Genomic DNA, 24,854 nt, shown 5'->3' with positions numbered 1-24,854 from the left:
TTCCCCATCTATTTCCCATGAAGTGATGGGACCGGATGCCATGATCTTCGTTTTCTGAATGTTGATACATGTAAACATATAGCTGATTCACTTTGCTGTACACAAAAGTATGCATCACTATAAAGCAACTATTGTTGTTCAGTTGTCCAGTCATGTCTGGCTCTTTGTGACCCCATGGACTGCAGCATACCAGGCCTCTCTGTCCCTCAACATCTCCCCAAGTTTGCCCAAGTTCATATCCATAGCATCGGTGATGCCATCCAGCTGTCTCATCCTCTGAAGCCCTCTTCTTCTTCTGCCCTCAATCTTTCCCAGCATCAGGGACTTTTTCAATGAGTCAGCTATATCCCAAGGTGTTTTTTTTTTTTTTTTAAAGGTGAACAGGAAAAAAAAAAACAGAAGAATGCTTAGGCCCATGTAAAGAGCTCACTCTTCCTTTTATCTCTGCTGCTAAGGAACACGGAGAAGGCGATGGCATCCCACTTCAGTACTCTTGCCTGGAAAATCCCATGGACAGACGAGCCTGGTAGGCTGCAGTCCATGGGGTCTCGAAGAGTCAGACACAACTGAGCGACTTCCCTTTCACTTTTCACTTTCATGCATTGGAGAAGGAAATGGCAACCCACTCCAGTGTTCTTGCCTGGAGAATCCCAGGGACGGGGGAGCCTGGTGGGCTGCCGTCTATGGGGTCACACAGAGTCGGACACGACTGAAGTGACTTAGCAGTAGCAGCAGCAGCTAAGGAACACTCTCTTCAACGAAGGCTCTCACTTGCTATTCCATCCCATAAATTAAGAGTTATCTTCACAGTGACCTATTTCGGTAATACTGACTTGTTGGTATGCATGTGCTCAATAGCTCAGCTGTGTCTGACTCTCTTGTGACCCCATGAACTGTAGCCTACCAGGCTCCTCTGTCCATGGAATTTTCCAGGCAAGAGTACTGGAGTGGGTTGTCATTTCCTTCTCCAGGGGATCCTCCCCACCCAGCGATCACATCCGTGGCTTTCGTGTCTCCTGCATTGGCAGGTGGATTCTTTACCACTTGATTAAATTTAGTATCACAACCTAACGTTCCAAAAAAATAAACATTTTCAGATGATTGGATTTGTTTTACCATGTCCACATCCTGAATAGAGTGCTATCAGATTTGTTTTCTCAAACTGTTAGTATTAGACTTCCTCAAAAATATATACTGAAAATCCATATACAAATAATGTTATAATAAGATACATAATTTATTGCAATTATTTTTTTTCAAGTAGTGGTGTGTTTGTATCACCAGTTCTGATTATCAATATAGAAGTCATCAGTGGATCGAGAACGCCATGACCATCTATGTGTGTGTATTTATACACAAGTATGTACACACCCATTCATACACACCAAACGTACACCCATTTATCCAAGAGAAGAATGCATATGCATCCACATCATCTTTTAAGTTTCCAAACTAAAATAGCACTTGGTACTTAAAAGAGGTTTAACCCTGTCTAAAATATCATCCATCCATCTGTAACCCTTCCCAGCAAATTTGTACTGAGTGGGTCTTAAGTGCCAAGGGTTAGTTTAGGCACTGGGTAGTTTTTCTGTTATTTATTATTTTATATTCTCCCATCAGAAAAGTTCAAGATCTTTACATTTCAACTTAACCAAATAGACTCATTCTTATAAGATTTCAGCAGGAAGTCATTTGAAAAATTAAATTTTATAATTTAAAATGTCCTGAGATGCTTCAATTCATATGGAATATATAGAATCTAATTGTCACTCTGTATATAAAGAGATTCTTTATATTAGAAGGTTTGGCCACATGCGTAGAATTTAACTTCTAAAAAGAAAACTATGTCAATTTTATTTGCATTAAAAGATAATTTCACATCATAGGGAATGATGTTACAATACTGACTTTGATGGATTTTTTTTCAAAAGGTATCTTCTCACTTGTTTATGGCTAAGTAAGTGGTACTAGGGTTACTTTTCTACATTTAAAAGTTATAAAACTGGCTAATTATTTCAGACTCTTGTAACAAGCAAAACAGTACATAGTTCTCAAGAGAAGAGAAATTCATCAGGTGAGTGCCACCTCTGCCCAGCTCCCTGCCTGGGTACATTTTGCTGACCATGGTACAGAAATGTGGATCCTATGCAGACAACAGCGGTCTCACCGAACTGAGTGCAGAGATCCAAGTTGGGGCTGCAGAAGTAGCCAGAATTTGTGGGACGACGGCCAGAAAGGAAAAAGCTAAATTGAATAGGGAGCCCTGAAGATTCCCTGCAGGTCCTTATCTAAGGGGTGAATGGCCGATACACAGGATGAGACTCCAAGTGGCCTGGCAGAGCACAGCATCTTTGAGCTGAAAGCTGATAAGGGTTGGAAGACTGCACATACACAGTGCTGGGAAAAAGCAGTGTTCTGGCCCACTCAAAGTGTGAAGAAATACAGCGAGCATCTGGGCATCCTGTGGAAAGCCCAAAGTCCACATCTCATGAGTAAGAACTACAAGCTGTCTAATAGGTAGAGTACAGGCTGTGCCTTAGAGCTAAGGAAAACCCTGAATAGATGAGCCCTAAGGAAGAATAATGGTGGCTCAGATGGTAAAGAATCTGCCCGCAATATGGGAGACTCAGGTTCAATTCCTGGGTCTGGAAGATCCCCTGGAGAAGGAAATTGCTACCTACTCCAGTATTCTTGCCTGGAAAATCCCATGGACAGAGGAGCCTGGAGGGCTACAGTCTATGGGGTCACAGTCAGGTATGACTGAGTGACTAAACAAAAAAAAGGAATAATAAAACAAAGGCTTGGGGGATCAAAAGAATTCACCTACTATAACAATGTAATATGAATATACATAACATAAAATAACAATATATCATAATATATAATTGTAACCCAAGTGATATGTTATAATATATTCAAAAAATGGACATAAGTGAACAAATGGGATATTCTTTAGAGAAATACAGACTATAAAAAAGAACCAAATGGTGATTCTAGTATGAAACTTAAACCAAATGCAGAGTTTGATGAATTGTCTAAATAAATGATTAGGAATGTTAGAAGAAAGATACAAATGATGACAAACCCTTATTAGAAACAGCTGAGTCCAGATGAAAATGGAACTATATCTTTAAAGGTCCAAAGGGAAAGAAAGGAACAAAGAATGAACTGTTTAGAATTTTACATTCACAAAAAACTGTTCTTCAAAACTGAGGGTAAATTAATGATGTTTTTCAGATAAAGAAAACCGGAGATTCTTTACGGCCACAGGTTTCTCCTACAGAAATGCTGAAGGAAGTTCTTCAGGCCGCAAGGGAATGACACAGTTTGAAACTGATCTATAAGAAAGCATGAATAACAAATGGCAAACGTGTGGGTTAACATAAAAGGCGACTCTATTTTATTTAAAAATAATAAATTATTCTAAAACAAAAATTGTAACAGTGTGCCATGTGGCTCACAGCTTGCAAAAGAAATAAAATACATCATGATGATAGGACAAAGTGTGAAAGAAGGCTCCACAGACCCATTTGTTGTAAGGATCCTGCATTTTGCATAAAGTGACATGATGCTAATTCTACATAGGTTGCAAGTTACAGATGCAACTTTAGAGCAACCACTAAAACTACAAGAAAAGGACAGCTAAAAAGCAAATTGGTTCAAAACATAGAATTTTTGAAAAGAGATTTAATCCAAAAGAAAACAGAAACAAGACAGGAATGAGAAAAGGAAAGAAACAGCAAAATGGGAGATTTAAATCCACTATGTCAGTAACTGCTGTGCTTATCGCTTAGTCGTGTCTGACTCTTTGTGACCCCATGACCCTCAGTCATGTCTGACTCTTTGTGACCCCAAAAGAAAACAGAAACGAAAAAAAGGAATGAGATTGGGAAACAAACAGTAAAATGGGAGATTTAAATCCACTATGTCAATAATTGTTGTGCTTATCGCTCGGTTGTGTTTGACTCATCGTGACCCCATGGATTATAAGCTGCCAGGCTCCTCTGTCCATGGGGATTCTTTAGGCAAGAATACTGGAGTGGGCTGCCATGCCCTCTTCCAGGGGATCTTCCCAACCCAGGGATCAAACTCAGGTCTCCTGCATTGCAGGCGGATTCTTTACCATCTGAGCCACCAGGGAAGTCCCGTGTCAATAATTACATTAAACATAAATGGATTAAACATTCCAGTGAAAGGCTAGAAACTGTTCAACTGGATACAAAAGCAATACCAAACTTAAGGATGCTACAAGAGACATGTTACATAAACACACGGAGAAACGGGCAGGTAAAGAATGCGGAAAGCATGCAGAGTGTTCTTAAATGAGCTGATGTGGCTGTATCAGCAGGAGATACAGTGGAATTCAAGGAGAGTGACATCATCAGAAGTAAAATAAAGTCACTGTATATTAATGAAAGGATCAGCAAGACATAAATCCAAAACTCGCATACATCTAAAAACCTAGCTTCCAAATACACAAAGCAAAAACTAATAGAACCGATGGGAAAAACAGAAAAGTATATAATCTTTGTTAAAGATTTTAACACTCATCTCTGAAATCATTACATACCAAGTAACAAATATTGCAGGGGCTACAGAAGCTGTAAATAATATTATTAAACAAACTAACAGAATCTCTTACCAAGCAAGGACCAAGAGGGGACCTCAGTTTGATAAAAGGTCACCAGGTAAAAATTTAATTGTAAATCTAAAAGTTATGACCAACCTAGACAGCATATTCAAAAGCAAAGACATTACTTTGCCAACTAAGGTCCATCTAGTCAAGGCTATGGTTTTTCCTGTGGTCATGTATGGATGTGAGAGTTGGACTGTGAAGAAAGCTGAGCACTGAAGAATTGAGGCTTTTGAACTGTGGTGTTGGAGAAGACTCTTGAGGGTCCCTTGGACTGCAAGGAGATCCAACCAGTCCATCCTGAAGGAGATCAGCCCTGGGATTTCTTTGGAAGGAATGATGCTAAAGCTGAAACTCCAGTACTTTGGCCACCTCATGCGACGAGTTGACTCATTGGAAAAGACTCTGATGCTGGGAGGGATTGGGGGCAGGAGGAGAAGGGGACTACAGAGGATGAGATGGCTGGATGGCATCACTGACTCGATGGACGTGAGTCTGAGTGAACTCCGGGATTTGGTGATGGACAGGGAGGCCTGGCGTGCTGCGATTCATGGGGTCGCAAAGAGTCGGACACGACTGAGCGACTGAACTGAACTGAAAACAAATAAATTTCCCTGAGTGTAAATATTTCCTCAGTAATAGAAAGATGTCTGGAAAAGGAAATGGCAATACACTCTAGTATTCTTGCCTGGGAAATCCCATGGACAGAGGAGCCTGGCGGGCTACAGTATATGGCATCACAAAAGGGTTGGACATGACTTAGTGACTTAGTTTGAGAATAGAAAGACATGCTGCATTTAACTTACTCCCTGTATTTTCCAAACAGCACTAGTTTACCACAGATGATAGCCTACAGTCTCAGCAAAACAGTGTGGAAACCAAGAGTATGCTGTAGAACACTCTACCTTTGAAAGAAAATGTAGATGTGGGCTCCTTTTCCTTAGCAAACAGAAGAGTAACACAAAAAAATTCTCAGGGATCTTACATATTCCTCCACCAGAGAAAGCAACACTGAGAATACTGTGTTGACACTAGCTGATTTACTATTCTGGTTTCAAGGTGAGATTACCCAGCTGAGGAGATAAACATCCAGTTCTGGCAGACAGCTGTAACTGACTCTGCGGGGAGACCTACTTGAGTTTAGAAGAAAGAAGATGATCATGTTGGATTTAAATTGGGCATATACCCAGCGTGTTCTGAAATGTTGGAGATTTCTGGAGGACTATATATTTTTGTCCACTTTCCTTTTGATTTTATTATAAACTAGGATAAAAGAAAACTCTTGTGACCCCATGGACTGTAGCCCGTCAAGCTCCTCTGTCCGTGGGATTTCCCAGACAAGAATAATGGAGTGGGTTGCTATTTCCTTCTCCAGGGGATCTTCCTGACCCAGGGATCGACCCCAGGTCTCCTGCATTGGCAGGTGGATTCTTTATGGACTGAGCCACCAGGGAAGCCCCCAAAATAACTACTTTCATTCCATTTATGGGTGGCTTTGATAGCAGTTTAGTTGAGCGAGTTATGAAATCTTCATGTTCCCTTGTCTAGCAAGACCACGTGTCTCTGTGTTATATGGAGAATCTATGTGAGAAAACCACTCTGCTGGTGTCCCTGGAGTCAGTGGACTACTATGAACGGCTTCTCTAGAAATACTTCATTTGAGGAATTTAATGATCAGAAGTCCCAGATAGGCCTTATGGTAAATTCTGTCTCTGTCCGAGGAAGGCGGGGGAGCAGGGGCAGTGAGCACTGTTCCTTAAACACCATTTGAAAAGAATGCAGTGTATTAATTTGCCAGCTTCCACCAACCAACAGCTCTCACTGAACTCCCGCATGATAAATCAGAAGGAACTGACCCAAGAGGCCAAGTCAGTACTCAAGAGAAAGCTGATACCTACCGCAGCATCCACGGCGGTCTTCTTTGCCAGTAAAACATGGGTTTCCTGTTATACAGGGCCAGCCCTAACACATAGGATTTGACATTTGGTAGGTACCCAATAAACGCAGCATACATCAACGTCAGCTTCACCGAATAAAACGGGTTTATGAAGCATTTCGCACTGAACACTTGCCCACGCTCGCTTGCCTTTTTGAAATCCAGCATGCAGAGCTTGGCTTTCTCTCCAAACTGCCACTTGCACTGTGTGTTTGCGTCGTATAACTCTCCGGGCAGCTTCTCGGGATACCTGTACTCCTTCACGGGCTTTGGCCGGTCAGCAAGGCAGGTAGCCTGGGCGGTGCTGGAACACAGAGGAGCTGCTGGTGAGGCCAGGAGTTACCAAAGGTGTACACGCAATCAGGCCTTTTGTTTCCCCTCATGGAAATCTACAACATGTCTTGTGCAAAGAAGAGGGGACACTTTTTTTTCCCCCTGATGTCGAAATAAAACATCTTAATAGTATTTCAATATAGGGGCCACACTTTCTAAAACCGTTCATCATCTATGTCACCTTTTCCGAGGAGGCCATTTGCTATTGATGGGATCTCTCACTTAGCATGGGGAAAGTAGGAAGAAATGGTACAACCAGATGCTCGATGCGAGAAGCTCCTATAACAGACGCCGTCTAAAGTACACTCCTTGCCAGGAACAATAAAAAGATGAAATGAGTGTTGTTAACAGCAGAAACGTGATCAACTCATTTCAAAGGCTGTGATTTTTTTCTTTCTTCCTTTCCTGCACAAAAACTTCCAGCTTCTACATGGAACATGTGCCGTGATTTCCATCAGAAATGCTCTATATGAAGGCTGATTTCTGGCTAGATTCCCAGGCCTAGAAGAAGTTCATTCTCTTCTTCAGTTCACTAGCAGATGGTTAACTACCAATTAGTGATTTCTCCCTCCACAAACAGGGCATTCTCTTCCCTACAGAGACATGCTTCGGGATAATCTTGCATTGGGAGGGAGGAGAACAAACAAGTGTTTGCAAATAGCAACTAAATTCTGCTTATAAATTTCAATAAGCAAAAGTTAACAGCAAACAAACAAAAACAAAACACTTCTGTAATCACAACAAATTCCACAGCAATAGGTCACCTTAGGCATCTCCCAACTTTTCTTTGTGAGGTTGTTCACCTTGAGGGGAATCTTTACCTCACCCTATTCACCCCAAAGTGACAACCTGTTCTCTCTCTCTGATTTTCTTTTCAACATCCCACATGTTCGTGAAATCATACCATGTCTGTCTTTCTCTGACTCTTTTCACTCATTTCATAATGCCCTCAAAATTCATCTACGTTGTCACACATGATAGAACTTCCTTCTGTCTCTTGGCTGAATGATATTCCACTGTGTGTGTGTGTAGATATAGATACAGTGCATATATGAGCTTCCCAGGGGGCGCCAGCAGTAAAGAATCTGCCTGCCAGTGCTGGAGACACAGGAGACTTGTGTTCTATCCCTGGGTTGGGAAGATCCCCTGGAGGAGGAAATGATGACCCAGCTCAGTATTTTTGCCTGGAGAATCCCATGGACAGAGGAGCCTAGCGGGCTAAAGTCCATGAGGTTGCAAAGAGTCAGATACCACTTAGCGACTAAACACACGCACACACACACATACCAGTGCATACATACATATAAACATCACATATACCTCATATGTACCAAATCCTCTTTATGCTTCCATCCCCTGAAGGACACTCAGGCTGCTTCCATGACTTGGCCATTGTGATGTGCTGCAGATCGTGACCTCCGTGGAAGTTACACTGAAGTGTGTGCACCTGTGTGCTAAGTCGCTTCAGTCACGTCCAACTCTGTGACCCTATGGACTGTGGCCCCCCAGGCTGTGAAATGTTATTGAGCTTATAATTTGGTACATATATATATTATATATGTGGTCAAGCAGAGCAAAAAGATAACATTAATGAAGAATATTAGGCCAAGCCAGAAGTTCTATAAGAAAATTTCAAAGTCCTTTTCCCCGCTATGACTCATGAACCATAACAGGTTAAAGACCTCCAGAGATTTTTTTTTTTTTTAACCTTCACCACCTCTTCTTCCAAGAGAGGACACGGGCCATCAGAAAAGGCTACCTACTTGCCATGGTCAAGGCCTCCCAGGCTTACACGGGAAAGTCCAGGTTGGCACATGAGCTGATTCCCTGGCTGACCTATGGGAAAGTGCTCATCCTCCCGTCTCACAAAAACTACACTTAGCCATGACTCGAGGGCTTGTTTTTCTTAAGATCAATATTAAACAGAAGGGCAAGATGTAAGCTGAAGTGTCTTGTTTCTCTTATGCCCCCAAACAGACTCTTTCAGGCCAAATCAAATATTCTCACCCACAGGGTGATCTGGGGCATGCCAGGGCGTCCGTGCCCCTTTAAACTCTTGCTTTCCCACAGTGACCTTTCTCATGTGTGGATGTGGATTATGTGATGAGAGAGCCTCCCTCGTGGCTCAAACAGTAAAGAATCTGCCTGTGATGTGGGAGCCCTGGGTTTGATCCCTGGGTCGGGAAGGTCCCCTGGAGAAGGGAATGGCACTCCACTCCAGTATTCTTGCCTGGAGAATCCCATGGACAGAGGAGCCTGGAGAGCTACAGTCTTTGGGGTTGCAGAGTTGGACACGACTGAACAAATGTTTCAGTTCAGTTCAGTTCTGCGATGAGAGGGGAGGCGATGTTCTCTGATCAGCAGTTCATGATTCAAACTTTCAAGCAGCAAACTGAAGATGAGCCCATGTTGCCATTAAGTTTAAAATAATGAGCTAAAATTTCCCTAAGTCCTAGGCCTCCCAGATACAGACATGAGTAAATGTGATGAGGTCTGTCTGTCTGCAGGAAGTGACATACGTCTTTACTGATGAGTCTGAGGAATTTACTGTAAACACTTACCTACTAAGTATAAAGAAAAGTCGTGCTGACAACTTCAGGCCAATTGAGTTCCCTTATTATATATAATTTTTCTGTATACCCAATGCTAAACTGCTAATAAAGGAAAGCAGATTCATCTTCGAAAAGTTGGTTACTTGTCCTTACTCATTGTTGGGATCACATCCAAATTGCTGACTAACTGGTGGAGAATATAACAGTGTTTTGATTACTTAAAAGTTAGGGAGTCAGAAAACATGTGAAAGAAGATGGATTCAGGGTCATTAAGCCAACGAAAAATCAGGGCTGAAACACTGTGGGCACATTCAGTTCACAACCAGACATCTCAAGTACTAAGAATCTGAAGAGTGAATTTGACAATGAGAAGCTTTCTTGGAAAACTTGATCTTCCAAGAAAACACATTTCTGAGTATGAAAAAAATCTTTCATTTTTATTATTATGTGGTCCAAAGAAATTAGTAAACTCCCTGAAAGCAACTGTTTATTACTGCATGGCTAGAGAAGAGTTTTACTAATCGGCACAAAAATCAATAAGCGTACTTCAGCATGCATTTAACCTTCCAGTATCACTGAACAAAATAGCTTTGGGCTCCAGACTCTTATCAGTCATTCCCAGGGTCACATTTTGATTTGACGATTGCACCCATGATTAATGTCACGGAGAGAATTATTCTCTCAGACTAGGACTGCTCTCTTTCCATGAGTTCTGTATTTCTTGGCAGTTTAAAACCCAAACTCTTTCATGAAGCTGATTTTCCCTGCAAGCCCACACTTTCCATCCCTGATGCCTGCACTTTTCAGGTTTTCAGAGCACATTTCAAAAATTTTATAATGTTTATATATCTCCATTAAGACCAGTAAGATGAAAAAGAGGTAAAATTTTAAGGATATAAAATTTATACAAAGGGTTTGAAGTATAAAAACATTTAAAATTTTCCTTGTCAGTACACTTTGTTAGAGAAAGCAGAATCCTTCACACACACCCACACACACACACACCCCTAAAAATTTGAGCAGCTGCATGAAGCAGCTAAAAACAATGCTGACAATCCCCAACCTGACTCCAAGAGAACACTGTACAGGGAAAAGCAAATGTTGAAAGGACCCATTGTGTCATGTCAGTTGAAGAAGAGTGTGAATGCTGCCCTTCTGGTAACAGAAAATTTAAAAAGTGATCAAGTGTATATCCCTAGAGTACAGGTTTATATTGCAGGATACAGATTTGTTATTGTTGTTGTTTAGTCACTTAGTCCTGTACGACTGTTTTAGAACCCCATGGACTGAATCCCGCTAGACTCCTGTCCATGGGATTCTCCAGGCAAGAGTACTGGAGCAGGTTGCCATGACTGCTTCCAGGGGATCTTCCTAACCCAGGGATCGAACCCATGTCTCCTGAGTTGGCAGGCAGGTTCTTTACCACTGAGCCACCAGGGAGGCCCAGGATACAGATATCATCCACAAAATTCTCACCCTTCCAGGAGGAAAGTAGCCACCATTCCTTCAGGTGGTAAAATGTACCATCTTGGCTGAGATCTCAGGGTAAGGCTGTGAGGAAGGACCACAGCTGCAGGCTGGCGGTCAGGATGCAACTCAGAAGGCGTGCTATGAGGTCTGGAGAAGTGATGGAAAAGGCAGAAGGAAAGGGAAATGGGCCACTGGCTTGCTGTCGCAGGCGGGCATGGGAAGCTGCCATCGGATGATAACACACTGGGAGCACAGCCAAGAGAAAAACACCAGTGACCCTGCCCAAATGGTGGTCGGGGAACAACACGAATTAATCTGTGCAACAGAAAAAAGAAAATCGAACCAGATCTCCTGCATTGCAGGCAGATTCTTCACCAGCTGAGTTACCCGGAAGGCCCTTATAAATGTATGTAGCTATATAAATCTACAATTATGTTTCTATACACACATATACAGTTTGGCTTCTCTGGTGGCTCAGATGGTAAAGCGTCCGCCTGCAATGATGGAGACCTGGGTTCGATTCCTGGGTCGGGAAGATCCCCTGGAGAAGGAAATGGCAATCCACTCCAGCATTCTTGCCTGGAAAATCCCATGGACGGAGGAGCCTGATAGGTTACAGTCCATGGGGTCACAAAGAGTCGGACACGACTGAGTGACTTCATTTATACAGTTTTTATATTTCTAAAGAATTCTGTGCTAGTAAAACTTCGCTTACCTTGAAATACTTGTGTTGGTTTCTAGAAACACCTTAGCCCAATTTTAAGCTTCAACATCACAGCTGAAGGCTGTCCTTTATAATCTATATGAGATAAACTGTTTCAGTCGTGTCCCACTCTTTGCGACCCTGTGGACTGTAGCCCGCCAGGCTCCTCTGTCCATGGCAGCCTCCAGGCAGGAATACTGGAGTGGGCTGCCACGCCCTCCTCCAGGGGGTCTTCCCACCCAGGGATGGAACCTGCATCTCTTATGTCTCCTCCACTGGCGGGCAGGCTCTTCACCACTAGTGCCACATGGGAAGTCCTAGGATCTATATATTTGTATGTTTTCCCCTGGTCTTCCTTCATTTCTTTTCTCTCCCTGATTTTCAAGTCTACTAATTTTTTTGTCCTTTTCATTATAGGGGACTGGAATGCAAAGGAGGAAGTCAAGAAACACCTGGAGTAACAGGCAAATTTGGCCTTGGAATGCGGAATGAAGCAGGGCAAAGACTAATAGAGTTATGCCAAGAAAACGCACTGGTCATAGCAAACACCCTCTTCCAACAACACAAGAGAAGACTCTACACATGGACATCACCAGATGGTCAACACCAAAATCAGATTGGTTATATTCTTTGCAGCCAAAGATAGAGAAGCTCTATACAGTCAATAAAAACAAGACCAGGAGCTGACTGTGGCTCAGATCATGAACTCCTTATTGCCAAATTCAGATTCAAATTGAAGAAAGTAGGGAAAACCGCTAGACCATTCAGGTATGACTTAAATCAAATCCCTTATGATTATACAGTGGAAGTGAGAAATAGATTTAAGGGCCTAGATCTGATAGATAGAGTACCTGATGAACTATGGAATGAGGTTCATGACATTGTACAGGAGACAGGGATCAAGACCATCCCCATGGAAAAGAAATGCAAAAAAGCAAAATGGCTGTCTGGGGAGGCCTTACAAATAGCTGTGAAGAGAAGAGAGGCAAAAAGCAAACGGGAAAGGAAAGATATTAGCATCTGAATGCAGAGTTCCAAAGAATAGCAAGAAGAGATAAGAAAGCCTTCCTTAGCGATCAATGCAAAGAAATAAGGAAAACAACAGAATGGGAAAGACTAGAGATCTCTTCAAGAAAATTAGAGATACCAAGGGAACATTTCATGCAAAGATGAGCTCGATAAAGGACAGAAATGGTATGGACCTAACAGAAGCAGAAGATATTAAGAAGAGGTGGCAAGAATACACGGAAGAACTGTACAAAAAAGATCTTCATGACCCAGATAGTCATGATGATGTGATCACTAATCTAGAGCCAGACATCTTGGAATGTGAAGTCAAGTGGGCCTTAGAAAGCATCACTACGAACAAAGCTAGTGGAAGTGATGGAATCCCAGTTGAGCTATTTCAAATCCTGAAAGATGATGCTCTGAAAGTGCTGCACTCAACATGTCAGCAAATTTGGAAAACTCAGCAGTGGCCACAGGACTGGAAAAGGTCCGTTTTCATTCCAATCCCAAAGAAAGGCAATGCCAAAGAATGCTCAAACTACTGCACAATTACACTCATCTCACACGCTAGTACAGTAATGCTCAAAATTCTCCAAGCCAGGCTTCAGCAATACGTGAACCGTGAACTCCCTGATGTTCAAGCTGGTTTTAGAAAAGGCAGAGGAACCAGAGATCAAATTGCCAACATCTGCTGGATCATGGAAAAAGCAAGAGAGTTCCAGAAAAACATCTATTTCTTCTTTATTGACTATGCCAAAGCCTTTGACTGTGTGGATCCCAATAAACTGTGGAAAATTCTGAAAGAGATGGGAATACCAGACCACCTGACCTGCCTCTTGAGACACCTATATGCAGGTCAGGAAGCAACAGTTAGAACTGCACATGGAACAACAGACTGGTTCCAAATAGGAAAAGGAGTCCGTCAAGGCTGTATATTGTCCCCCTGCTTATTTAACTTCTATGCAGAGTACATCATGAGAAACGCTGGACTGGAAGAAACACAAGCTGGAATCAAGATTGCTGGGAGAAATATCAATAACCTCAGATATGCAGATGACACCACCCTTATGGCAGAAAGTGAAGAGGAGCTAAAAAGCCTCTTGATGAAAGTGAAAGAGGAGAGCGAAAAAGTTGGCTTAAAGCTCAACATTCAGAAAACGAAGATCATGGCATCTGGTCCCATCACGTCATGGGAAACAGATGGGGAAACAGTGGAAACAGTGTCAGACTTTATTTTTTGGGGCTCCAAAATCCCTGCAGATGGTGACTGCAGCCATGAAATTAAAAGACGCTTACTCCTTGGAAGAAAAGTTATGACCAACCTAGATGGCATATTCAAAAGCAGAGACACTACTTTGCCGACTAAGGTCCGTCTAGTCAAGGCTCTGGTTTTTCCTGTGGTCATGTATGGATGTGAGAGTTGGACTGTGTAGAAGGCTGAGCGCCGAAGAATTGATGCTTTTGAACGGTGGTGTTGGAGAAGACTCTTGAGAGTCCCTTGGACTGCAAGGAGATCCAACCCGTCCATTCTGAAGGAGATCAACCCTGGGATTTCTTTGGAAGGAATGATGCTAAAGCTGAAACTCCAGTACTTTGGCCACCTTGTGAGAAGATATGACTCACTGGAAAAGACTCTGATGCTGGGAAGGATTGGGGGCAGGAGGAGAAGGGGACGACCGAGGATGAGATGGCTGGATGGCATCATGGACTCGATGGACGTGAGTCTGAGTGAACTCTGGGAGATGGTGATGAACAGGGAGGCCTGGCGTGCTGCGATTCATGGGGTCGCAAAGAGTCGGACACGACTGAGTGACTGAACTGAACTGAACTGAACTGAATTTTTTTGATAATCTGATACAAATTCTTAAGGCAATGTGGTTTCATGTGTTAAGTTTTTTCCTCAAGAACATATAATTGAAGTAAGAGTGATGATTCTCACACTCTCCTTGATGTAGCTCAGATATGTGAGTGTGTTTAAAGAGACCTAAGTAGCCACTGCCCTCCTGTTTCCAGCCAGCATGTGAGTATTTTGAAAGTAAGGAAGCATGCTCTTTGCATCTCCTTTACAACGGGGGTCCCCAACCCCAGGGCCACAGATGGCTCGTGTTCCGAGGCCCCTTAGGAACCTGGCTACACAGTAAGGAGGGGAGCGGCCGGTACACCTGAGTCTGGGGACTGCTCCAACGGGACTCGGTGGACCCAGCCGTGAACGTCAAAGGCACTGGGAGACACACAGCCAGCTGCGGGGCTCGTACCTTAAAAACCTGTGCAGGTACTGGCGGCTGCAGGGGGACCAGGAGAAGACCCCGTTGCGTCCTGCCAACGTGGGGGACATTATGTTGCCTTCTGACTTCTTGCACACGTTCCCCTCTCCGTCGTGGACCATGCCGAAGCTGCGGGAGAGAAACGGGTCTGTCAGAGCAAAGAACAGGGTCAGCGATTGCACTCGCTCAAACCAACACAGGTCAGCCCTGTGAAGACTCCTCCTCCTGTGTGCTAGGCGGGCCGGCAAGGGGAAACCAAACCGGGGAAAATATCCACGTGGTCATGGACCCTTTCGGGAGAAACTACCATTTGTGCAGCTATTGAAAGTGCCCACCATCAAAACAGAGCCCACGGCCAGGTATCTGGGAAGGGCAGACGTTTCAGTTAAAAAAAAGCATTTCCAGTGCGGGGTGTGTGCGTGCGTGCTCGGTCACTCAGTCATGTCGGACTCTTCAGACTTCATGGATGGTGATCCGCCAGGCTCCTCTGTCCACGGGATTTCCCGGGCAAGAGTACTGGAGTGGGTTGCCATCCCCTTCTCCGGGGATCTTTCCAGCCCAGGGATTGAACCCCGGTCCCCTGCATTGCAGGTAGGTGTTTTGCAGATGGTCAAAACCCACAAAGCCAATAGTGCATCCTTACTGTCACTTGAGAAAGCTGCAGCCTTGAGCTTATATGAATCCCCCTGACAGCTGCTACCTATGCCCATTAAATCAGCTGCTGCTTCTTAACTTCCTAAAGCTAGTCCGGTAGGATCGCCTCAGGTTGCCATCTTCATCCACCTCAAAAGAGCACAACTTGCTGCGTTAGGAAGGAAGCCTGGGGGAATTGGGAGCTCCATGACCTTGAAGACTTCCCTTCAGGGTGGATACGTTCTTGGAGAGTCAAGCCATTTTTGGCCTTCAGTGTCTGGTACCCGCTGGCTCAGGCTTCCCTGGCAGCACAGCTGGTAAGGAATCTGACTGCAGTACAGGAGACCCCAGTTTGATTCCTGGGTCGGGAAGATGCCCTGGAGGAGGGCATGGCAACCCATTCCGGTATTCTTTCCTGGAGAATCTCCACAGACAGAGGAGTGCGGTGGGCTACAGTCCATGGCATCACAGAGTCGGACGCAACTGAGCGACTTAGCACAGAGCCCACCCAGTCACTGTATGGAGTCCCAGAGAGCAGTTCTGAATGAGTGGGATACGGAAGGAAGAGGAAGGGAAGAGAGGGAGGAAGCAAAGAGGGGTGCATGGTTCCTGGATCCATGTGGGCTTTCCTCTGCCGAGAACCCCATGATGAATGGAGGGAGGGGCGCAGGGCTAGGAGACAGCGACACGTGGGAGGTGGGCTCCCAGGGGGCCGGGGAATCTGCACTGTGGCAGAGGCTGAAGACTCACTGTTTTCCTTGGAGCTGTTTAATAATATCAGGAGGAAGAACAACTCCCCTTTGTAAGCACAATTTTTCAGGTACGGAGAAGGCAATAGCAACCCACTCCCGTACTCTTGCCTGGAAAATCCCATCATGGACATTAAGCACATTAAGTACTATTTTCTCAGTACAGGTCTACGAGGTAGACATTATATTTGCAATGACAGTAAGATCGGAGGCTGGAGACAGGCTAGTCCAGGGTCTCAGAGCTGGGACTGGAACCCAATACTCTTGATGTCAGAGCTCGGGCAGGACCCGTGCAATAGTGTAACCTGAGCGTGGTTGAAGGGTGGGTCCAAGGAAGCCTGCTGCACAAACACTGCCCAACTCTGCACAATCCCCGCTCATCACCAAGGGGGGTGCAGATGCAGTCATTGCGGCCTCCACCTGAAATTCCCTTAACGCACTCAGTCAAGGCGAGGGTAACCGTACGGCAGAGGGGACGTGCCTGAGAAATGGAGGATTCAGGCGTCATCCACGTGGAGGCTGCCTCGGGGAGAGAGTGATGAAGATGAAATAGCACAGTACCTTCCCCTGGATGGCCCTTCACTCGAACATGAAGAAGACACATCAGGGTCCAGCAAGTGCCCTAGATGAATCTGCTGCCAATTCTGTCTTCATTTCTAAGGAATTCAAAGCCACAGTAGCCCATGTCTGGGGATTAAACATCTTCATCAAAGGCATTTTCAATGATTCTCAGACTTGTCTGGGCATCAGAATATCTGAGAAATGTACCACACACTGGCTCCCCAAAGCCCACCTGGTAGAGTTTTGATTTAGTAAAGTTGGGGGTTGTTGTTGAGTCGTTCAGTCCTGTTTGACTCTCTGTGACCCCATGGACTGCAGTTAGCCGGGCTTCCCTGTCCATTACCATCTCCTGGAGTTTGCTCAAACTCTTGTGCATTGAGTCGATAATGCCATCCAACCATCTCATCCTCTGTTGCCCTCTTTTCCTCCTGCCCTCAATCTTTCCCAGCATCAGGGTCTTTTCCAGTGAGTTGCCTCTTTGCATCAGGTGGCCAAAGTATTGGAACTTCAGCTTCAACATCAGTCCTTCCAATGAATACTCAGGGTTGACTTCGTTGCGGATTGACTGGTTTGATCTCTTTGCAGTCTAAGGGACTCTCAAGAGTCTTCTCCAGCACAACAATTTGAAAGCATCAGTTCTTCAGCACTCAGCCTTCTTGATGGTCCAACTCTCACATCCATCCATAACTACTGGAAAAACCATAGCTTTGATATATGGACCTTTGTCAGCAAAGTGATGTCTCTGCTTTTTTAATATGCTATCTAGGTTTGTCATAGGTTTATTCTTTACCATCTGAGCCATCAGGGAAGCCCAACTTGGGGGTTAGGTTCTGGTGTTTGGGTGAATCCTAACAAAATGATTCTGATACCCACCCAAACGTCAGCACTACTATGTTTCAAGTTGTTCTTTGAAGCAATACAAGCCCCAAAACTGCACTGAGGGAGTGCGGGGGACAGCCTAGTAGCATGAAAGTGGCACACAAGAATCACAGTTGATGTTAACATTAATAACGTCGTGGAAGAAGGAATAGGGCACATTCTGAAGATAAGGTTGGTATTTGGCAGCTAAGAAATAAAATTACTATTCAAGTTGTACATGCCAGACATTTTTTTTTTAGCTTCCATGACTCACAGTATTTTATTCCAAGTGGTTACTATTCTATATTTTAAAACAATACATATTCCCTCTTTCTTGAGTACTAGCTTTTAAGTTTCTAGAGAACAGAAGGTCTTCTTAACTGTGCTCAGAGACCCAGCACCAGTGCACTTTCTGGCTCGTAACAGGCGCTCCAATGGTGTTTGTTGAATGAATAAGAAAGAACCTTCAAGCGATAACATCAACTCAAATACCCAAATGTAAACATCATTTCAGATCAAACTGGACTTGAGAATTATATTCAGTGTCACATGCTTTTAATGTCTTTTACAGAATTTTCTTGAGTTATTCAACTATATCAGCCAGTATTTCCTTACTACCAAGGATATACCCAGGCCTCTCAGGTGGCGTTAGTGGTAAAGAACCTGCCAATGCAGACTTCAGAGACATGGGTTTGATTCCTGGGTCAGGAAGATCCTCTGGAGGAGGGTGTGGCAACTCACTCCAGTATTCTGGAGCCTGGTGCACTACGGTCCATTGGGTCGCAAAGAGTCGGACATGACTGAAGTGACTTTGGCACGCATGCACGCAATGCTATACCCAGGATGAACAAGCATGTTTAGAGGTTGCATCACTATTTCAGGCCGATCAGACAGCAGTGGTTAAGACAAAGGGAAGACCCTTCGGAAGTAACGCTGGGTCAGAGTCATCTGGAAGGTAGACCACACGCTGGCTGTGATGATGGCGTCCCAGGCAGGACCTGTCCAGACTCTGGTGCAGGCTTTTTCAGAAGCAAACCCATCCTCCCTGACAGACAGGAAGCCGACATGGGGACAGCAGCCAGGTGGGACTCTTGAAGCCAGGGTAGGTCAGGTAACCTGGGAGAACATGAGTTGTGGTGGTGGGGGAACCTCCAGCCAGGGTCTTGGCCCTGTCATTCACAAGTGGTCTGATGTGGAGCAAATTTTTCAAGTTCCTGAGTCTCAGTTTTGTCACCTATAAAATGGGATAATAAAGCTCTCCTCTTAAACTGTTCAGCATATCTGGCACCATGCATGTCAAAAAAGGAAAATTCAAAATATCTCTTTCCCTGATTCACATGTGGTCTTGATCAAATCTCAAGACACCCAGATGCCAGCTATTACTTGCATACATAACTTTGGTGTGTGTGTGTGTGTGTGTGTGTGTGTGTGTGTGTGTGCAAGGGTGTTAATGAGGAGGCAGTTCAGCTGAAGGTCAATGGGTTTCGAATACTTTTGGTCACAGAAACAAAAATCTTAGGAGGAATGACAATAAATAAAATTGGTAAGAAATGATGCTCCAACCTGCTGGGGCTCCTGGGGGACAGTCTGACAATCACCACATCAGGTGATCTTTAAGCAACTATTGCTTTGATATTCTTTAAACCCTTAAAATCACCCAGTGCCTACCTGGTCCAGCTAGGGGCTCAGGCTGATGGCAGAGAACAGCCACAAATCAGTGAGGTGCACACGTCACCATCCAGTGCTTGGAAGGGCATCTAATAGCACCAGCTAAGGATGGCTAAACAGAATGGTATCCGCACACCAATTCTGTTTCTTTCCAAAAGCCTTCCCTGATCTTCCTTGCACATCTTGCCATGCTTGCAGCCCTCACTGCTTGACCTCTCGCATGCCATGTCTATCTTACGTTGCTTTAGGCTTTTGGAGGGTATGGATCACTAGTCAGTTTGTAGAATCCTACACAACGGTCTGCTGGCAGAAGGCAAATTGTGCCTGGAGAATGGATCAGAGCGTGCATGTGTGTGTGCAGTCATGTCTGCCTCTCTGTGGCCCCATGGACTGTAGTCCACCAGGCTCCTCTGTCCACGCGATTCTCCAGGAAGAATACTGGAGTGGGTTGCCAGGCCCTCCTCCCAGGGATCTTCCCAACCAAGGATCGAACCTACGTGTCCTGTGCTGGCAGGCGAGTTCTTTACCAACCAGGAAGCCTCCAGATGGATTGGTAAACAGTGGAAAAAAGCGGGGGGCAGGATGATGGCTCATGCATACTCTTGAGCGCAGTATGTTTAATATCTTCTTGACGGTCTGTGATTACCATGAAAATTATGTATTAAAGCCAACTTCATATACAAGCAATGCTCAGCTCAAGTAACAGAACTCAAATTGCACCTGCTTTAGGTAGAGTACATCATGAGAAACGCTGGACTGGAAGAAACACAAGCTGGAATCAAGATTGCCAGGAGAAATATCAATCACCTCAGATATGCAGATGACACCACCCTTATGGCAGAAAGTGAAGAGGAACTCAAAAGCCTCTTGATGAAAGTGAAAGAGGAGAGTGAAAAACTTGGCTTAAAGCTCAACATTCAGAAAACGAACATCATGGCATCCAGTCCCATCACTTCATGGGAAATAGATGGGAAAACAGTGGAAACAGTGTCAGACTTTATTTTTTGGGCTCCAAAATCACTGCAGATGGTGACTGCAGCCATGAAATTAAAAGACGCTTACTCCTTGGAAGGAAAGTTCTGACCAACCTAGATAGCATATTCAAAAGCAGAGACATTACTTTGCCAACTAAGGTCCGTCTAGTCAGGCTATGGTTTTTCCTGTGGTTATGTATGGATGTGAGAGTTGGACTGTGAAGACGGCTGAGCACCGAAGAATTGATGCTTTTGAAATGTGGTGTTGGAGAAGACCCTTGAGAGTCCCTTGAACTGCAAGGAGATCCAACCAATCCATTCTGAAGGAGATCAGTTCAGTTCAGTCGCTCAGTCGTGTCCGACTCTTTGCGACCCCATGAATTGCAGCACGCCAGGCCTCCCTGTTTATCACCATCTCCCGGAGTTCACTCAGACTCACGTCCATCGAGTCCATGATGCCATCCAGCCATCTCATCCTCGGTCGTCCCTTTCTCCTCCTGCCCCCAATCCCTCCCAGCATCAGAGTTTTTCCAATGACTCAAACCTTCTCATGAGGTGGCCAAAGTACTGGAGTTTCAGTGTCAGCATCATTCCTTCCAAAGAAATCCCAGGACTGATCTCCTTCAGAATGGACTGGTTGGATCTCCTTGCAGTCCAAGGGACTCTCAAGAGTCTTCTCCAACACCACAGTTCAAAAGCATCAATTCTTCGGTGTTCAGCCTTCTTCACAGTCCAACTCTCACATCCATACATGACCACTGGAAAAAGCATAACCTTGACTAGACGGACCTTAGTCGGCAAAGTAGTGTCTCTGCTTTTGAATATGCTATCTAGGTTGGTCATAACTTTTCTTCCAAGGAGTAAGCGTCTTTTAATTTCATGGCTGCAATCACCATCTGCAGTGATTTTGGAGCCCCCCAAAATAAAAGTCTGACACTGTTTCCACTGTTTCCCCATCTATTTCCCATGAAGTGATGGGACTGAATGCCATGATCTTAGTTTTCTGAATGTTGAACTTTAAGCCAACTTTTTCGCTCTCCTCTTTCACTTTCATCAAGAGGCTCTTTAGTTCCTCTTCACTTTCTGCCATAAGGGTGGTGTCATCTGCATATCTGAGGTGATTGATATTTCTCCTGGCAATCTTGATTCCAGCTTGTGTTTCTTCCAGTCCAGCGTTTCTCATGATGTACTCTGCATAGAAGTTAAATAAGCAGGGGGACAATATACAGCCTTGACGGACTCCTTTTCCTATTTGGAACCAGTCTGTTGTTCCATGTCCAGTTCTAACTGTTGCTTCCTGACCTGCATACAGATTTCTCAAGAGGCAGGTCAGGTGGTCTGGTGTTCCCATCTCTTCCAGAATTTTCCACAGTTGATTGTGATCCACACAGTCAAAGGCTTTGGCATAGTCAATAAAGCAGAAATAGATGTTTTTCTGGAACTCTCTTGCTTTTTCCATGATCCAGCAGATGTTGGCAGTTTGATCTCTGGTTCCTCTGCCTTTTCTAAAACCAGCTTGAACATCAGGGAGTTCACGGTTTACATATTGCTGAAGCCTGGCTTGGAGAATTTTGAGCATTACTGTACTAGCATGTGAGATGAGTGCAATTGTGTGGTATTTTGAGCATTCTTTGGCATTGCCTTTCTTTGGGATTGGAATGAAAACGGACCTTTTCCAGTCCTGTGGCCACTGCTGAGTTTTCCAAATTTGCTGGCATATTGAGTGCAGCACTTTCAGAGCATCATCTTTCAGGATTTGAAACAGCTCAACTGTAATTCCATCACCTCCACTAGCTTTGTTCGTAGTGATGCTTTCCAAGGCCCACTTGACTTCACATTCCAAGATGTCTGGCTCTAGATTAGTGATCACATCATCATGATTATCTGGGTTGTGAAGATCTTTTTTGTACAGTTCTTCCATGTATTCTTGCCACCTCTTCTTAATATCTTCTGCTTCTGTTAGGTCCAGACCATTTCTGTCCTTTATCGAGCCCATCTTTGCATGAAATGTTCCCTTGGTATCTCTAATTTTCTTGAAGAGATCTCTAGTCTTTCCCATTCTGTTGTTTTCCTTTATTTCTTTGCATTGATCGCTGAAGAAGGTTTTCTTATCTCTTCTTGCTATTCTTTGGAACTCTGCATTCAGATGCTTATATCTTTCCTTTTCTCATTTGCTTTTCGCCTCTCTTCTTTCACAGCTATTTGTAAGGCCTCCCCAGACAGCCATTTTGCTTTTTTTGCATTTCTTTTCCATGGGGAAAAGAAATCAGAAGCTATTTCACTGGTGATGGAAGGAGATCAGCTCTGGGATTTCTTTGGAAGGAATGATGCTGAAGCTGAAACTCCAGTACTTTGGCCACCTCATGCGAAGAGTTGACTCATTGGAAAAGACTCTGATGCTGGGAGGGATTGGGGGCAGGAGGAGAAGGGGATGACAGAGGATGAGATGGCTGGATTGCATTACTGATTCGATGGACGTGAGTCTGAGTGAACTCCAGGATTTGGTGATGGACAGGGACGCCTGGCGTGCTGCGATTTATGGGGTCGCAAAGAGTCGGACACGACTGAGTGACTGAACTGAACTGAGCTGAACTGAGGTCTCAGAGACTCTGGGGGTTTTATATACAGAAACCCACTGACCAGGCTATGCACCCTGGCATGGTCAGGCTGCCAGAGAACCACAGGATATCTGGGATCTGAGTTCCAGGGCCCTACCCGCCGAATGGCATGATTTCCTTTGGCAAATGAGAATTTTTGAAATAGATTCATGCCGAGATGACACATTCTCCAAAATGTGTAGTTGAGCCCTCGTGCCTCTGCACCAATTCTTCAACACCTCCATTGAGCAAACGGCACACACTGTCCGTGACAGGTGACTCAGCACAACCAGGAAGCCCACCCTGCACCAGACCTGGCTCAACTGCACACTCGAAAGGAGCAGACATTGCTCTTTTGGCAATTTCCGTTTCTGGGTCAGATTCCCCGGTAGAAACCACAGGATGCCTTGAGATTAAAAAAGAACTGAACTTGGCAGAAGAAATGGGCTGGACATGAACTGAATCTTTTTTGAGCTGAAGGTTAAGAATCTATAGCTGAAAGGCTGTGTGCTTTACATATATATTGCTGTGCATAATATAAATGCATTACAATTACATTATCCACTGTAATGATAAACCTGAATGACCAGGTCCTCTGAAGATAAACCAAACGTCACCTGTGACACAGGATGTTTTATAACTTAATCAATGTAATCACTTCTCCACTGATCGCCCGTGGTGCCCAATATGCTACTGGAGATCAGTGGAGAAGTGATTACATTGATTAAGTTATAAAACATCCTGTTTCACAGGTGAAGTTTGGCATAACTTACTCAATGGACATGAGTTTGGGTAAACTCCGGGAGTTGGTGATAGACAGGGAGGCCTGGCGTGCTGCAGAGTCACAAAGAGTTGGACACGACTGAGTGACTGAACTGAACTGAAATGTAATTACTGCATAAATGTAATTGCCACAGTGAATGATGTGTTAATAATATGCCCCCTTACGTATGGACAGTGAGCGGGAAAGAGAGGTGGGATGAACTGGGAAATTGGGACTGACACATATACACTATTGATCATTGCTGTTGTTCAGTTTCTAAATTGTGTCTGAATCTTTGTAACCCCACGGACTTTGGTCCATCAGGCTCCTCTGTCCAAGGGATTCTCCAGGCAAGGATCCTGGAGTGGGTTGCCATTTCCTATTCCAGGGGATCATCCCAACCCAGAGATTAAACCCAGGTCTCCTTCATTGCAGGCAGATTCTTTACCATTTGAGCCATCAGGTTGCTGACACAGATGCAAATTTCCATTCACGACATGCACGACCCTATTCAGAATAACCACAGACAGGGCTACCATTCCAGGCTGTTTGCTATGACAGCTGGCACATGCCTTTTCTGTGCACACCTCCCACTGTACTTCCTATTTCCTTAATACGATCAGAAGCTATTTCACTGGTAACATGAAACACTCAGGGCTCCCAACCTCTCTGAGTCTTGCACAGTGCTATCAACGAGCAGGTGCTGGAGAAGGAGCTGCTCATTTCCTGGGGTCAGTTCTACTAGGAGTGGGGCTTCCCTACACCCACACCCCTAGAGTCCCTTTCCTTCCTCCCATCTATATCCCCACTTGCAAACAAAAACACTTTTCTCTTATTTGGAAGAAATTCTTTTTCCACCTACACTGAGCCCTAGTGACAAAAGGAATAATAGCTGGCTTCTATGAGAAAGGGGCTTCCCAGGTGGCATTCGTGGTGAAGAACCCGCCTACCAATGCAGGAGATCCGGGTTCGATCCCTGGGTCAGAAAGATCCCTTGGAGAAGGCAATGGCAACCCACTCCAGTATTCTTGCCTGGAGAATCCCATGGACAGAGGAGCCTAGTGGGTTACAGCTCATGGGGTCATAGGGAGTTGGACACAACTGAAGCGACTTAGCACAGATGCATCCACTCTAGGAAAAAAATAAAAGCAA

General features: G+C 44.5%; 1 protein-coding gene across 1 annotated transcript in view; it reads right to left on the bottom strand.

Moving 5' to 3' along the window:
- ADAMTS16 (ADAM metallopeptidase with thrombospondin type 1 motif 16) overlaps window positions 1-24,854 on the bottom strand; it is a 190,711-nt gene that overhangs the window by 98,971 nt on the left and 66,886 nt on the right. Inside the window, exons 9-10 of the mRNA XM_040262379.1 lie at window positions 14,891-15,028; window positions 6,720-6,873 (exon numbers count right to left, since the gene is read on the bottom strand). Coding sequence (XP_040118313.1) covers window positions 6,720-6,873; window positions 14,891-15,028 — 292 coding nt within the window. The remainder of the gene's footprint in view (window positions 1-6,719; window positions 6,874-14,890; window positions 15,029-24,854) is intronic.

This window comes from Oryx dammah, unplaced genomic scaffold (assembly GCF_014754425.2).
Source record: "Oryx dammah isolate SB20612 unplaced genomic scaffold, SCBI_Odam_1.1 HiC_scaffold_20, whole genome shotgun sequence".
Taxonomy (NCBI): domain Eukaryota; kingdom Metazoa; phylum Chordata; class Mammalia; order Artiodactyla; family Bovidae; genus Oryx; species Oryx dammah.
This window is presented reverse-complemented; position numbering and strand designations above follow the sequence as displayed.